The 13,918-nt window shown below is 54.1% G+C and overlaps 1 protein-coding gene across 1 annotated transcript in view; it reads right to left on the reverse strand.

The window, feature by feature from the left end:
- Positions 1-453: 453 nt before the first annotated feature.
- CUNH6orf132 (chromosome unknown C6orf132 homolog) overlaps positions 454-13,918 on the reverse strand; it is a 17,298-nt gene continuing 3,833 nt past the window's right edge. The window contains exons 2-6 of the mRNA XM_009272896.1: positions 9,182-9,297; positions 4,481-4,556; positions 3,603-4,138; positions 977-3,324; positions 454-565 (exon numbers count right to left, since the gene is read on the reverse strand). Of these exons, the coding sequence (XP_009271171.1) occupies positions 454-565; positions 977-3,324; positions 3,603-4,138; positions 4,481-4,556; positions 9,182-9,297 (3,188 nt within the window). The remainder of the gene's footprint in view (positions 566-976; positions 3,325-3,602; positions 4,139-4,480; positions 4,557-9,181; positions 9,298-13,918) is intronic.

Genomic DNA, 13,918 nt, shown 5'->3' on the forward strand with positions numbered 1-13,918 from the left:
CTGGCTTGTTTTCATTATGCACATCTCCCAGTTGGTTTCTCCCTACTCCCAAGCATGTTGGATTTAAACCAATTAAAAAAACCAAACTGAAAACAATCTCTCCAGTGGTGATGCTCTTTAAAGAGAGCTAAGGATGCTTTCTTGGAAGACCTATCAGGCTACAATTTTGAAAATAATATGGGGGGGGGGGAATAGGAGAAGGAAAACCACGTTTGCTCACGTAACAAGACAGCAGCCTGTCCTCTGTAGTAACTACTCTCCGTGACAGTCTTTTGAGAAGAGTCCAAGTCCCAGGTTCATTCCCCGCCTTCTCCATCAGTAGTTTCAAGCAGTGTGTTTGCTGGCCGGGTTGGGACTGTCCCTGGTGCCCGTGGAGAAGGAGACGACTAACCCAGGTGCCTTCTCACCCCTTCCCAGCCGGACGAAGGCGGCGGAGCAGCCCTGCGGACAAGCCTATCGGTGGCCGCTCTGGTAGGTGTAGGAGATGGGCTGCCGTGTCCCGGGCCTGACCGTGAAGGTGTTGCTGGGTCCGCCATAGCCATACTGCGAGCTGCCATGAGCAGGTCTGGAGGGAAAACAGAGCGGAAAGTCACTGAAAGCCAAGGAAACCCTTTATTTTTATTCAATATTGCAATTATATATTTTATTTTTTTTCCTAGCGGAGCAGGGCGAATTTTGTCACCTCGTGTCTCCATTCAGTGACGTGGGGAGGAGAGGGCGATGGGTGCCAGGGTTATGGCTGGGACCAGGGAGGAACCATGCCACAGCCGTGGCCCCGGACCGCGGCGGCGGGAAGAGACCCTGGCCGGGAGTGAGCACAGCCAGGCATCCGGTGGCACTGCACAAGCCAAGGGGCAACGACTTCTCTCGGGCCTGTGCACTGCTCTGGGGCCAGCCCAGGGCCCAGCACTCCTCTCCTTCAAATCAAAGGGACACAGAGGACAGAGAAGGGGTCAGCTCAGGGGGCAGCACGTACCTGCTGGCTGCCACCACGCTGGTGGGCGAGAAATCCCCGTTCTGCCCCTTGTACTTGGCATCAGCCCCCGCACTGCCATACGGTGTGGCTTTCCCAGCAGCATCGATGGACGTCCGCCTGCCCTGCACGCTCGTGGGGCCGTTCCTGTGGGCAGAGCCGACACGGCGGACCCCCTCCCCGGCCGGGGAGCTGTACCCCCCAGGGCCATAGGAGGAGAGGGCACCTGTGCCCCGGGGGGCTGCAGCTGCCCGGGGGTAGGAGCTGTCAGGCTCAGAGACATACAGCCGCTTCTTGATCAGCGGACGGGGGTTCGGGCAGCAGCCAACGTAACCGGCAGAGCTGCTGTAGTCTGGGTACTGGGACACGAAGTCACTATTCCTCCCGCTCTTCTCTGAGGGCAGCGGGGCCGGCAGCTCATGGCTGCCCCTGTAGCCGCGGCCATAGCCGGGCCACCTGAAATACCGCGGTGCCTCTGAGCCCCGGCTGCAGTCGGGGAAGCTGGGGCACTTGCGGTTCTCCTCCCGACTTGGGAGGGGCCCCTTGGCCTCGTCCACCTCATTGCTGAATTCGGGGGGCGGGGGGATAATCCCATAGTCCAGCGCCGTCTCCCCGTTCTCCTCCTCCCTGGGCACACCATGGCGGGGAGGGCCAGCCTGGTTCAGCTGCCCGGACTCAAGGAGGCCCCGCAGCAGGCTGGAGGGAGCCGCCCCCCGGTGCGGGGGCTGCCCCTCACCCACTGCCCGTGCGTCCTGGCCCTGCTCCGAGGAGCTGGAGAAGGATGGAGGTTTGCTCTGTCCTGACCCTGCTGTACCTGCCCCAGGCGGCCGGGGCACCACAGTGAAGGAGTAGGGCTTGGACTCATGGTGGTAGAACCTAGTGGAGGTGGTGTCCGATGAGGCGCTGCTGAGTTTCAGGGGCGGCTTTGCCCGCAGCGCAGCTCCCACCTCACCACCCTGCCGGCCCCGCTGGGCACGCTGCCGGGCTGCCAGGAGCAGCGCCATTGGGGACCCCCGCTCCACCCGCTCGCCCGTCACGGGGTGGATCAGCACCTCCTCTTGCCCTGCTCCCGAGGCGCCCGGCGGGCTCCTGGCCAAGCTTGTGGGGCAGGGTGGTTCAGCCGAGCTCGAGGTGCAGGGCGGTTTGGCTGAACTGGCCCCAGCTCGGTGCACTTTGTACTGGAAGATGGCTGCATTGGGCTCCGGTGCCGGGCTCTGTGCAGGAGAAATGGGGGGCGAGGGGGAGGTGGGAGCAGGGGGCTCCTCCACTGGTCCCTGAGGTGGGTCTGGGGGGCTCACACTGCTGTTGAGGGACCCGGGAGCAGGGGTCAAGTTCTCTGTGGCCTTGCTAGCAGCAGGAGTGGGATGGTCCTTGTGCCCCGTCTCATCCTTCTCCACTGCAGCCACTGGTGCTGGGAGCGGGCTTGGGGCCAGTTTCGGCAGCACCGAGTCACCTGGGTCAGGGGGGCTCTTCCTCAGGTCAGGGGGACTCTTCCTCATACATGGGGTGCTGCTGCCATCCTCGGTGCCCTGCTTCTGGCTGCTGAGCCCCAGAGCAGGTTTCCCTTCTTTCTTCAGGGAAAGCACAGCCTCCAGCTCGTTCCTGATTTTCATCACGCTGTGGGTCTGTGTGGTAGGGTTGCTCTCCGGAGGGGGGAGCACCATGCTGGGAGAGCCCCCTTTGGCACTGGGGGGGCTGCTGGGCACCTCTTTCTTCTCGGTCTCCCCTCCTGTGGGTAACCGTACGTCCTTCCCAGCAGGTCCGGCAAGTTGGGGCCCATTGAGACTGGGCCTATGGCTGCCAGCATGGTCAGTACCACCATCCATGGGCTGGGGAGCAGCCGGCTTCTCCGGCAGGCTCTCCTCCCTCCGTGGGGAGCGCAGGAGGGCCGAGAGCTCATGCCGCAGCCTGTTCAGGTTGCTGGCGTCCCTCCAGTCGTCCTCGCAGGTCGGGTAGTCCGGAGGGGGGAGGTCCAGGTCATTTGCAGAGAGAGATTCAGATTTTGGAAGAGAGTCTCTCTCGGCTGTTTTCGGCTGGGGAACCTTCTCCATCTCGGAGCCTGGCAGCGGGGACCGGCGACCATCAGGATTCATCCCTTGACCGAACCCTGGACCCGGCTTGGGGCTCAGCGGCAGGGGGCTCGGCACAGCCGGCTTTGCAACAGCCTGTCTCAGTGGGGAATTTCTTTGCTTGGCTTCTCCTCCCATGTGAGCCTTGGCTGCGGGTCTTATGGTGAAGCAGGGCGGGAGGGGAGGCCGGGCGTGAGGCTGCCTGGGGAAGGGCTCCTGTCGGACAGGCTGACTCTCCTGCACGGGGATGGAGGAGGACCGGGCTGGGGCCGGTGGGGGCACCTTGAAGGGGGGAAGGTCAGGTGGGGCTCAGGGCAGTGCTTGGGTTGCAGGCTCTCCTTCCTGCCGGGGGCAGCCGGCACCCCATCCTCGGCAGGGTGGAGCGGCCCCTTTCTTTGCTTGGCTTCTCCTCCCATGTGAGCCTTGGCTGCGGGTCTTATGGTGAAGCAGGGCGGGAGGGGAGGCCGGGCGTGAGGCTGCCTGGGGAAGGGCTCCTGTCGGACAGGCTGACTCTCCTGCACGGGGATGGAGGAGGACCGGGCTGGGGCCGGTGGGGGCACCTTGAAGGACCTGGGGAAGGTCAGGTGGGGCTCAGGGCAGTGCTTGGGTTGCAGGCTCTCCTTTGGGCCGGGGGCAGCCGGCACCCCATCCTCGGCAGGGTGGAGCGGCCCCTCAGCGTCTGCCTGCCTAGTGTTCAGCACCGTTTCAGACTTCCACTTGGAGATGCCAGTGGTGAAGGGCACCGAGGCCTGGCTGAGCGGCAAGGCACCCAGCGGGGCTGGTGGGATGAAGTCTGGAGGAGCTGGTGTGCTGGGGGAGGACAGGGCAGAGGCTGGAGGCGGTGGAGGTGCCATGGCAGGAGGTGGTGGTACCATCTCAGGTGGTGGTGGTGGTGGAGGCAGCATTTCAGGTGGTGGAGGGACCGGCGAGGCTGGAGGTGGTGGCACAGGTGCCGGTGCCGTTGGAGGGGGTGGCGGGGGTACCGACGGCGGTGGAGGGATGTCTTCATCCAGGTCGTCCCCCTCGAGAGCCTGTGGGCGCAGGTCCCCCACCGAGCTGTACATTCGGTAGGTCCCATTGATCTGGGAGCCAGAGCCTGCAAGGAAGAGCGAGAGCATGGTGGTGTGAGCACCTTCTCGGTCAGCACCATGGTGGCTAGCATCGCCCCTGGCCAGCTGTCCTCCTGGGAAGCCAGTTTATTTTCCTCAGCAGCTGTCTAAAGCTTGCTGAACTGTAACAGCCACTGTGCCTCACCCCTTAGAAATTAATTAATTTTCAATTACTTCAAAAAATAATAGTAGACTCTATTTTAGCGTGAAAAATCTCATGATCAGACTGTCTGCTCCAGAGCTTGATACACACATGCTTCCTTCCCAGAGGGCACGGTACTGCTGAGTGCTTAGCACCAGTCAAGGACTCAGCAGAGAAGATCCCTTACCAAGAGCTGCTTTTTCCTCGAAGTCTTCTGGCACTGACGGCGTTGGCACAGCCACCCCATGAGATTCTTGGGCATTCTGCAATAGTTGAGAAAACAGAGCCGTTAGTTTTACGCCCAGGGTATCAGAGCAGTGCTGACAAGCAGGCCCTAGCCTGTATAGCTGGTAATTTGTCTACACAACCAGGGGCCTGATGGGATCCAGGGCATTTCTGAGACATGGAGGTCCCCCTAAACCCTGTCAACAGCAGCTACCGCAGGGACGAGTGAAGTGATCAAGGTTGCACAAGCCATGGACACAATTCCTCTGTGCTAGTCAGGTGCAGAGGGGCTGGAGAGGATCACGGCTATTTCACATCCAAGCTGAGGGCCCCCCAGCTCAAGATCAGCAGCACTAGTTTCTCACCATTCATGTACCAAGCAAATTCAATAGCTCCCGCTGGTTTTGTGGGTATTGCTCTCCAGCAAGCACTGCCAGCCCATGCTGCAGTCACGTACACACCCCACTGAAGTCAGACAGACTTCCAGCTTTTTGGGAAACTGGCACCAGCATATCTGAACAGTCTGGGGAAAACTGCTACTTGTGTGGCTTGTGTTTCACTCTCAATTACTCCCTTTGCATTCATGCTGAAAACTCAGCAGTGCATTTAGCTGGTACAGGACCGTGCAATTTAGCAGCCTACACATTTGCGAGGATGCTTACAGCTAGGACACTTTGGATAATTACAGCCACCCACTGTGAGATATTCATGGCATGCTGACTCACCTGCAGTGCTGACCAGGGCTCCTGCCTCCTACACCTGCCAGAAGCAGAAAGCCTCTCCTTTTCTCCACTGACTCACTGCTAAGATCGCTCTGCAAAGGGACTGGAGTTGCTCAGGAAACGTACACTAACGCACCCATGTCCAAAACACAAACTGATGCTGAGTCAGCCTGTCAGCACAGACGTAAGTGGCTGAAGCAGCAGATTGGGCTTTCACATACCAGCCTTGGGAGAGACCCATAGCAAGGAAATAACACATGAGCAGCAGGAGCTCACAGACCCATGGGCAGCAGTCAGGGACATATGGCCCCATTCCCAGGCTGCAGGGTCCACCCTGTTGCACTCCTACTCACCCCAGGCAGCTGTTTGCATTAGCTGTTAACAGCCCCTTGTGCAAAGGAAACGTTATCCTACCATCAGTCTGCACCGCTCAGTGCGGTAGTTTTCTGCATACAAAAGCCTAGATAATGATTGAGCCCGGTGCCCTTTGCCTTTCACTGGCATTATCACTATTTTTACAAGAGATTGCTATAGGATTCCAAAGTCTCCTTGACCAAAGGTCAAGTTGGGTTTATACAGCCAGCCCCATCCAGGGCTCAGACAACACATTAACACTACACACCGCCCTGGGCGTAGGGAGTTCAGGAACGTAGGAGCTGCTGGGGCAGAGCTGACTTCAACAGCAGCAGCCTAGGCTCCTTCAGAAGAGCCCTGGAATCCCCCAGCTTTTGACAAAGTAATAAGAAAATACACATGCTTCGCTTGCAAAGTCCATCACCCTGCAGATGACCAAAGATCCTCTATAACCACAAGGGAATGAGCCAGTTATTGGTGAGCCAGGAGAGAGTGAGTGGGAATTCACAGTCCTGGGATTGCACAACTGATCAGACAACTTGGTGCTGATGGAGAAGCCAAGGTCTGCTAAGGCATTAGGACAGATTTGTTAGTGGCAAAACATCAGACTAGGTGAGCCTTATAGCCTCATCTAAGACCTCTTTATTGGTCCCAAAGATACAGTACAATGCAGAGGAAAGATCCTTAACTTCATCTGAAAGCCAGAGAGAAGACAAAGGCTAGCAGAGGCACTTCAAGAGCCGATAATGAAGTTGTCCAGAGCAATGAGATACAAAAAACCACAAAGAAAAAAAACCCAGCAGTTCTCATTTGCTATGGAATTCATTGCTGCCAGTCTCCAGAGCACACTGAGGATACCTGCTCATTTACAGGGAAACAAAGATGTCTGGGCACTGAATTAAAAGCAACATATGCATTACATGTTTGGATAAGATTAGAAAGGGAATGGCAGTCGGAAGAGATCTATGCAAAGCTGGAGGAAACAGAGTCCACATTTCATAAATGAGTAGTAATTTTGGACATGTCATTTCAATAGGTCCTAAAAACTGGGCAAGCCTGTTTCACACCAAAAATTTCTATTGCAGTTGCTAATGCTCAGCATCTCTCTCAAAAAACCACCCATCCTCACGTCATGAGCTGGCTTCTAAAATGGAAAGCATCTCCAGTACGCTGCCAGTCTCCAGAGATGACTAGAAAGATTGTTTCCCTCTCCTGTGTTTGCTAGGGGTGTGACCAGCCCAGCAGACCTCCACCTGATTCAGAGCAGGCTGCTGCGCTCGGGGTGGTGTGCCAGGAACCTGCATTTCCAGTCTGTGGTACCTGAATCAGATTTATGCGTGCCGAGGATCCTGTTGAGGGGAGCTTTCACTGCAACCACGAGGAATTGCTTTTCAGCGCTGGAACAGAGTTAGATATCCCCTGTACCCAGTGAAGGGGAGCCTGCCTGTCCTCACGTTCCCCAGCTCCCCTAGTCTCTCAGGAGCCCACGCTTCCCACCCATTAAATGAACTAGGTGCGAGGCTGCCTGTTAGAAAAAACGCACCAAAATACAACTGCTTAGCATCCTGGGGTCTCAGAGGCCAAGGATTTCTCCAAATATGAAGAGCTATTCCCAAACTCCTTGTTTTGAAGCAGAGCTAGGGAAGTTTGGTGGTTAACTAAAGGAATTTATTCCCCCAGGATGCCAAAGCTCTGCCCGCACCTGCGGTGCCTGGGAAGCCGGGTGGGCAGGGGGACGTGGTGGTACGCAAGAGGCAGGCAGTGAAGCCCCCTCTCCTGTAATCCCTGCTGCAACTCATCTCCCTGCGCAGCACGGCACGGCCAAGGGCCAGGCAGTTCAGGTGGGAAGGAAGCTGCTCCGTGCGGGGAGAGCTGCCAGGCGCACAAACACACGAAGCCCGGCGGGCCTGGCTGCCAGGCAGGGTGTGTGTGCATCCTCCTGACTCACAGCGACGCAGGCGGCTGCTTCTCAGCCTCCCCCTGCACAGGAGAACGGGTGGGTGGAAAGAAAGGGTTAAGGCGGGAGCTGCAGAACAGCCCAGTGCAAGTATGTATGTGGCAGCAGAAGTGTCTGTGCCAAATCAAATCATCATCAAACCTAATCAAAATAATGCAAATATCCAACACAGACTGGTCCTTAAAAATTGTTGCTTATTCCTACTAATCTCTTCAGTTAAACCTGTTACTCTTGGAAGAGAAGCACAGTGAGAGGGACCCTCACAAAGGCAATCGAGGGGAAAAAAACCCCAGGGCCAGCTGTGCCTCTGCAGGCAGCAGGAAAGCACCATGGCTAGGGTGACAGCCCTTAGCATTTATCCCAGGGACATTTGTGCTGTTTATTCCTCTACTACATACGCTTCCACTAGTAAAGCATTTGAAAGCTCTAGAAAGATGCAAAAGGCCAGCTGCACTCTAAAAACCTGGTGATACGGGGTGCCAGCTCCAGTCGCACACCCAAGCCTGTGCTACTGGACAGGAGTTTCTCAGGCACCAGTCGTACGGTTACTCGACTCGGAGCTCAGGTGAGATTTTTCACCTCTTGTGATCTTTTGGAAGGGATCACAGAGGGCACAACCCCTTTGTAGAACCTGTGTAACCCCATACCTTCCTAATTATGTTCTCAAATAGATATATAAACGCCCCCCCTTGTCCTCCAGATGACACCAGCACAACCCCATTAATTCCTAATTGCACCCAGGTGACAGCAGACCAGCCCATTTTCTGCTGAAGGTGATGGCTGCTCTAAAGGATGAGGATGTATGAGGAAAAACATCCCTTGCTCTCAGAAAGGATTTCCTTTTCAAGACCAAGGGCTTTTAACTGTTTCACTGTCTTAAGTGACCTTCAGTGACCTGCGTGGATCACTTCAGATTTAGCTATCGCCATCTCCAAAATAACTCTGAGCAATCACGCGCTTCGCTGTACTCTTTAAGGGATAAGACCTTTGGAAAGGTGCATTACATGGGGGAGGAAAGCTTGCTCAGCACACGCAGCATCGGAGCATCGAAGCCAGCAACGACCATGTGTGGCTTCTGGAGGCAGCGGGGGGGTCCCAGCTGGGTTAAAGCCACCTCTGGGTCCAGCTGTGTTGGGACTTGCTGCTTCGGTCCCTGCAGCGGTAGCTCTGCAGGGAAAGGTTTCCCTCATACAGAGATTGGAAAATTAGCCTCTGCACAGACACCTGCTGCATCACCTCCTCGTTCCTCTGCTGTAAACAGGACAGTTTCACTATTGCTCTCTCCAGCAACATGCCTGATCCAGAGAGAGATCCTGCCAGTAGCGGTTAGATAAAATGCAGTGCAAGCCAGATCTATCATCTACATGCTCAGCAATTTTTTTTTTAATTGAAAATACAAGTCTGATAATGCTTACGTCTCTCACCTGAGTATCTTGCCTATGCCCAACACAAGCCTTGAACTCAGATCACCTCCTAACCCCTTGTATCCAGCATTATTATAGAGTGGTTTTGCTTTTCATTTATTTTTTCCCCTCAGGTAGAGGATGAGAGCAGCAGCCAACCCAGCTGGTTCTGGGCACCAGTTACACACACTGCCGTAACGAATCCCAGCAGCGAGCCAGATACTCACAAGGGGTAAGAAAGTCAGCAGCGGCCGGACTCTCGGACGAGGTTTAAGCGTTGCTGTGCCAGAGTCGGTCATTGTCCCAAAGCGATTGTCACCATAGTACACTTCAATCACATCACCTGAGGGGAAGAGAAGACTGTTAGCAGCAGCACTGTGTTCGAGGCAACAGGAACAACAACATTGGACACCACCTAATTTTAAAAAGCGCTGTGAAGAATTCGCTGTATCAGCTCCCAGGAATGGGCAAAACCCATCGGATTCTGATGAGTATCTGGGTGTTTTGGAGCCGAGTTGCAGATGGGAGGAGAAAGGTCCCAGGTGAGCGGGACCCCCGGGCAGGCACTGGCAACCCTGGCGCACACCCGCAAGGTGCAGAGACCCCTCCCAGAACTCCAGATGCTGGAGTTTAAAGAGCACAGATGTCAAGTCTATTCTGAAAGGCTTATTTCTAATAGTAGCTAACTGAAATTTACCTCAGGAGGGTCAAAAGTTAGCACAAGCACTCAATTCCCTCCCCACCCAGATTATGTTTAGGGAAGGAAAATGCTTCAGGAGGAACTGGGCAGCTCTTTATAGTGCCGTGAGGCTCCGACCCCCAGGAGAGCAGGAGGTGGGTCCAGGGCCCGCAGAGGTGACACAAACCAGCTCGTACGCACAGACAGGATCTGATCTTGGCCGATCCGTCAGCGGCTGGAATTGAGGGGGGAGGCAGCAGCAGAGTCTAACCACCAGCCACACCAACTGGAGAGAGAGAGCTCCTGCCCTTCCTCACCTGCCAACCGCTCTGTGGGCAGAGCAGTTGCATCAAAGCACAGAGTTAATTACAGGTTCTTCACTCAGCCCTATCACAACAACAGGTCCCTGTCACTTACGCAGCGGAGAGGGACAGCGGAGGTGTCCCTGACCCCTGGCTGCCTGCTGGCAGTGGCACCATCCCTCGGGACTCCCTCTGGCTTGTGCCAGGCAGGACCGGGGTGAGTGGAGGGGAACGCTGCGCTGCACCACTCGGACACAGCGATGGAAATGGGGCACGCAGGGGCTTCCCAAGGAGGTTTTTTTCCCCCTCCGTGTTTCGCTGCCAGCAGCTGAGGGCAGTGGGAGGGAGGCAGCACAGCTGCTCTCCCTGCTGTGGACGGACACCACCAGTGCCCGCAGCATTCTTCTGCATGCTGCTGGAGCAATTTGTTTCTGACCCCTGATGCAACTGGCACTGGAGGACAAATTGTGCTTGCCACAACGCTTTCACACTTCAGCCTGCCTTACAGAGAAATGCTCTGAACGTCTTCCCACAAAGTACCACTCTGAATGGAGACGCTATGGCAGGAAGGCACAGAGCCCTGGTGTTACAAGCATGAGAAGCCATCAGGTACTCCTGGTTCCCAGCCCCGTGCTTTTACCTTGAACCACACCTTTTGGGCTGGTTTATTTCTGACAGTGAATAAAGCTTATAAAATTAGTTTCATTACGTTCTTTGTGTCTGATTAACAGCATGAATTAACAAGCAGGAGCACTGAAGCATGTAAACCCCACCTTAGCTGGAAGGAGATACACAAATAATTCGTAGCCAAGGAGACCAACATTAAAGAAAATACGAGGGTTTGAGGAAGGAGGGGGAAAGTGAGAAAAATGGCTGTGATCAGAGAGAAAACTCTGCAGGAGTGTTCCCATCTAACAGATTTTGATAGTGGTTTCAGTGAGAAGGAAGAAGCAAACAGCCTCCCCCTCTGCACCAAAACACAAACACCAAGAAGTAAATAGCTTTTTTTTCCCCAAAAAAAAAAGTTTGGAAGCAGTCCTCACATCTGACCCCATGCTAAAGTGTGAAGCACAGAAACAGTTTCTGTCAAGTATCGTACCGCAATTAAAGGCCAAGGAGCAGAAAGGTGAAGGTTGTGTAAGCCCTGCACACAGGCAAAGGGGCTGGGCTGCATTTCTAAGCCTCCAAAACGTGAGTGCAGCGCTTGCTGAAGCAGGACTGCCTGCCTGAGGAGCCTGCTGCACCCCAGAGTCCCTGAGACCGGGCAAGCAACCGGCCGCTGCCACGGCCCCAGCCAGTGTCCCCGCTCCCTCTTGTGTCTCTGCTCCCGCACGGCCCCTCGCTGGCCCGAGACAGAGCCTGTGCCCTCCATACGCTGCTGGACCCGGCTCGTGCAGGTGGAACCAATGACCAGGGTCCCCAGCCCATCATAGACTGCCACGGCATGTAGTTGTGGTTGTCACTAAGTCTCCGCCCTCCTTGGACAGGCAGATATCAGGCAAGACACTCCCAAGGAAACAGAGCTTTACACTGAGTTTAGTGGGGGGAAAAAAAAAAAAAAAAAAAAAGAGGAGGGCAAATGCTTGTGTGTGCATTCCCACAGACGAAAAGCACTTGCATGAACACCTGGAATGAAGAACCTGACCACGCCAGGGGCTGGGCATGAGCTACCACAGCCTCTGCCTAAGTTATGGGTTTGGAGGCAGATGAATTCTGCATAACCTTGAGACATGCCACTGAGTCCAGCAAGCCTGTAAGCTTTTCCTTTCTCCCACCCACTACACCACAAGTTACCCTGGAATACACCCAGGAGTATCCATCATCCTATCACTGTCCTTATGGTCAGTCACGACTTCCTTTCCCCTATCCCAAACTTCTGCCACTACAAGGGATTCTTTACTAAAACAACATTTTCTTCAGCTTTCAAAATACTAATCAGCCTGCACTTCAGTTAGTGTGGCCTTACCAACAGTTTAACACTTCCCTGCCTGTGAGGGGCCCAAGTACAAAGGAGGAGCTGCTGGAGTCCCAAGGACGGCAGAGATGCCAGCAAATTATTATTATTTTTGCATAACGCCTTGGGTGACCCCACACTCAGCGAGTAAGCAGCAACAATTAAGGCCAATGCAACATGAGAGTTCGGATTCAAACAGCTTTGTGGAACAGCGATAGAGTAGTTCAGAGACTTGAAATGACAACAGTTTTACATAAGACACTAGGTAAACTCAGTGAGAAACTGGATTAAAGATCACAAGGTCTTTGATCCTAGATTACTAAGCATCGCTAACCTGCATGCATTTAATTAAAGTAAAATGAAGTGCTTGTAGTTGTGTTTTCTTTGCTCGATAAACAGGACTTGCCTGCTAAGAGCCTGTCACCAGTCAGACCTGTGCTCTGCCAGCTTCGTTTCCTGGAAGGAGGGATCAGGAAACATGCCTTCAGAAGCGGCTGGCCCCGACTACACTTTGGCCACATTTTGGCATTCAACCTCTTCTGGAGACATTTATGTCCTCTCAGTCATGGGAAATAAAATAAGCAATCTGCAACACAGGTAATGGAACTTCTTCCTACTTCGGGTTGCATCACCTGCAGTAGGTGTAGCAGGTTTGACACTGGGGTATCCACAGCTCACAGCGAGGAGGTGGCATCAGTCACTGTGTTCAGGAATCTCTGAGTCAGTGACATGCAAACCTACACCCATTCCGCATTGCTTAACTTGTGTTTACTTTTATGAAAAACTAAGGTGGGGATTAGCAGAAGCAGTGGACTCCTTTTGGCAGCAGCCATGGCATGAAGCTACGCAGCAAATATTCAAGAGACGGGGCCAGGGATGGGGCTTCATTGGGTAAGACCGTGGCACTGTGGAAGTCAGCATACGGTAAAGTCTGTCCCTTGGACTGCTTAGCTGTAAGCATGCTGTTCCTCACGACGAGCCCACACCTCAGCACACGTTACTCCAAACATGGTCACTCAGCTCCCGTGTGTCACGCTACCCCACACAAATTAAATTAATGATATAAATGCCAAGAGGATGCTAAAGAGTGATTCAACAGCCTTTATTTATGCTCAGATTTCAAGGACTCCTGGCTTTTACTTTGCAAGCTGATCCACGCAGCAGCTCCCCACACCTGAAAGGAATGCCTTTGTACTGCAATTGCAGCCACGGAAATCAGGCTTGTAATAAGCAGAGACAGTGACTTTTTTTTTTTTCTTTAAATCCAAACCACATCAGAGGGAGGCTTGAATCCTCCCCGGATTTATGACAGTTAGAAATCAGCAATTTTCCTTTTGTGTTTGAGAGTTGCATGAAACTCTCCGTCACATTTTCATTTTATCTTAGTTTCACCAGCTTGGCCTCCAGGGTGTAACCACCTTGCAATAGCTTTAATGGACACTGCTTCACACCGCACAGCTCAGCAAGCAGCGCTTCCATTTTTAAGCTTGGAAGTGTTTATTGGAATCTTACAGCCACCAAACTTTGTCCACAAACTGCTATCTTTTATCTACCTGGCTCCATTACTATTAATTTAGCTCCCTCCTACATAAGCCTCCAGGGCACAGTATTGCAATTAAAACCACAAAGAAATACAAATAAATCCTGAGGAATACGCAACCCTCGACTCCCCCTTTGCACACAGTCCTTCAAGAAACAGGTTTACCAGTAAATAACTAAAACCTGGGAAGGAGCAGATCAAACATGGCGTGGGAAAGAGCTACTGGAAGCAATAAAACAGATCCTCAATTATTCATCAGCCGGCTTTAGTCAAGTTTAACTTCCCGGAGCGGATTACGGCCCCGCGAGAGCAGCCTTCGCGCCTTCCTCAGCGGCTCGGGGGCTTTGCTCCAGCTGCGAGCCCGCAGGAACACAGGTTTAAACTCGCACTTTTGTAACCCAGCCCAAGCAAACGCCTCCCGGAGTTGCCCAACCGGGCGGTGGATGAGCCACCGCCGCTCCCCGGCCCCGTCCGACCCCTTCCCCCGCC

Source organism: Aptenodytes forsteri, unplaced genomic scaffold (assembly GCF_000699145.1).
Source record: "Aptenodytes forsteri isolate BGI_AS27 unplaced genomic scaffold, ASM69914v1 Scaffold142, whole genome shotgun sequence".
Lineage (NCBI taxonomy): Eukaryota > Metazoa > Chordata > Aves > Sphenisciformes > Spheniscidae > Aptenodytes > Aptenodytes forsteri.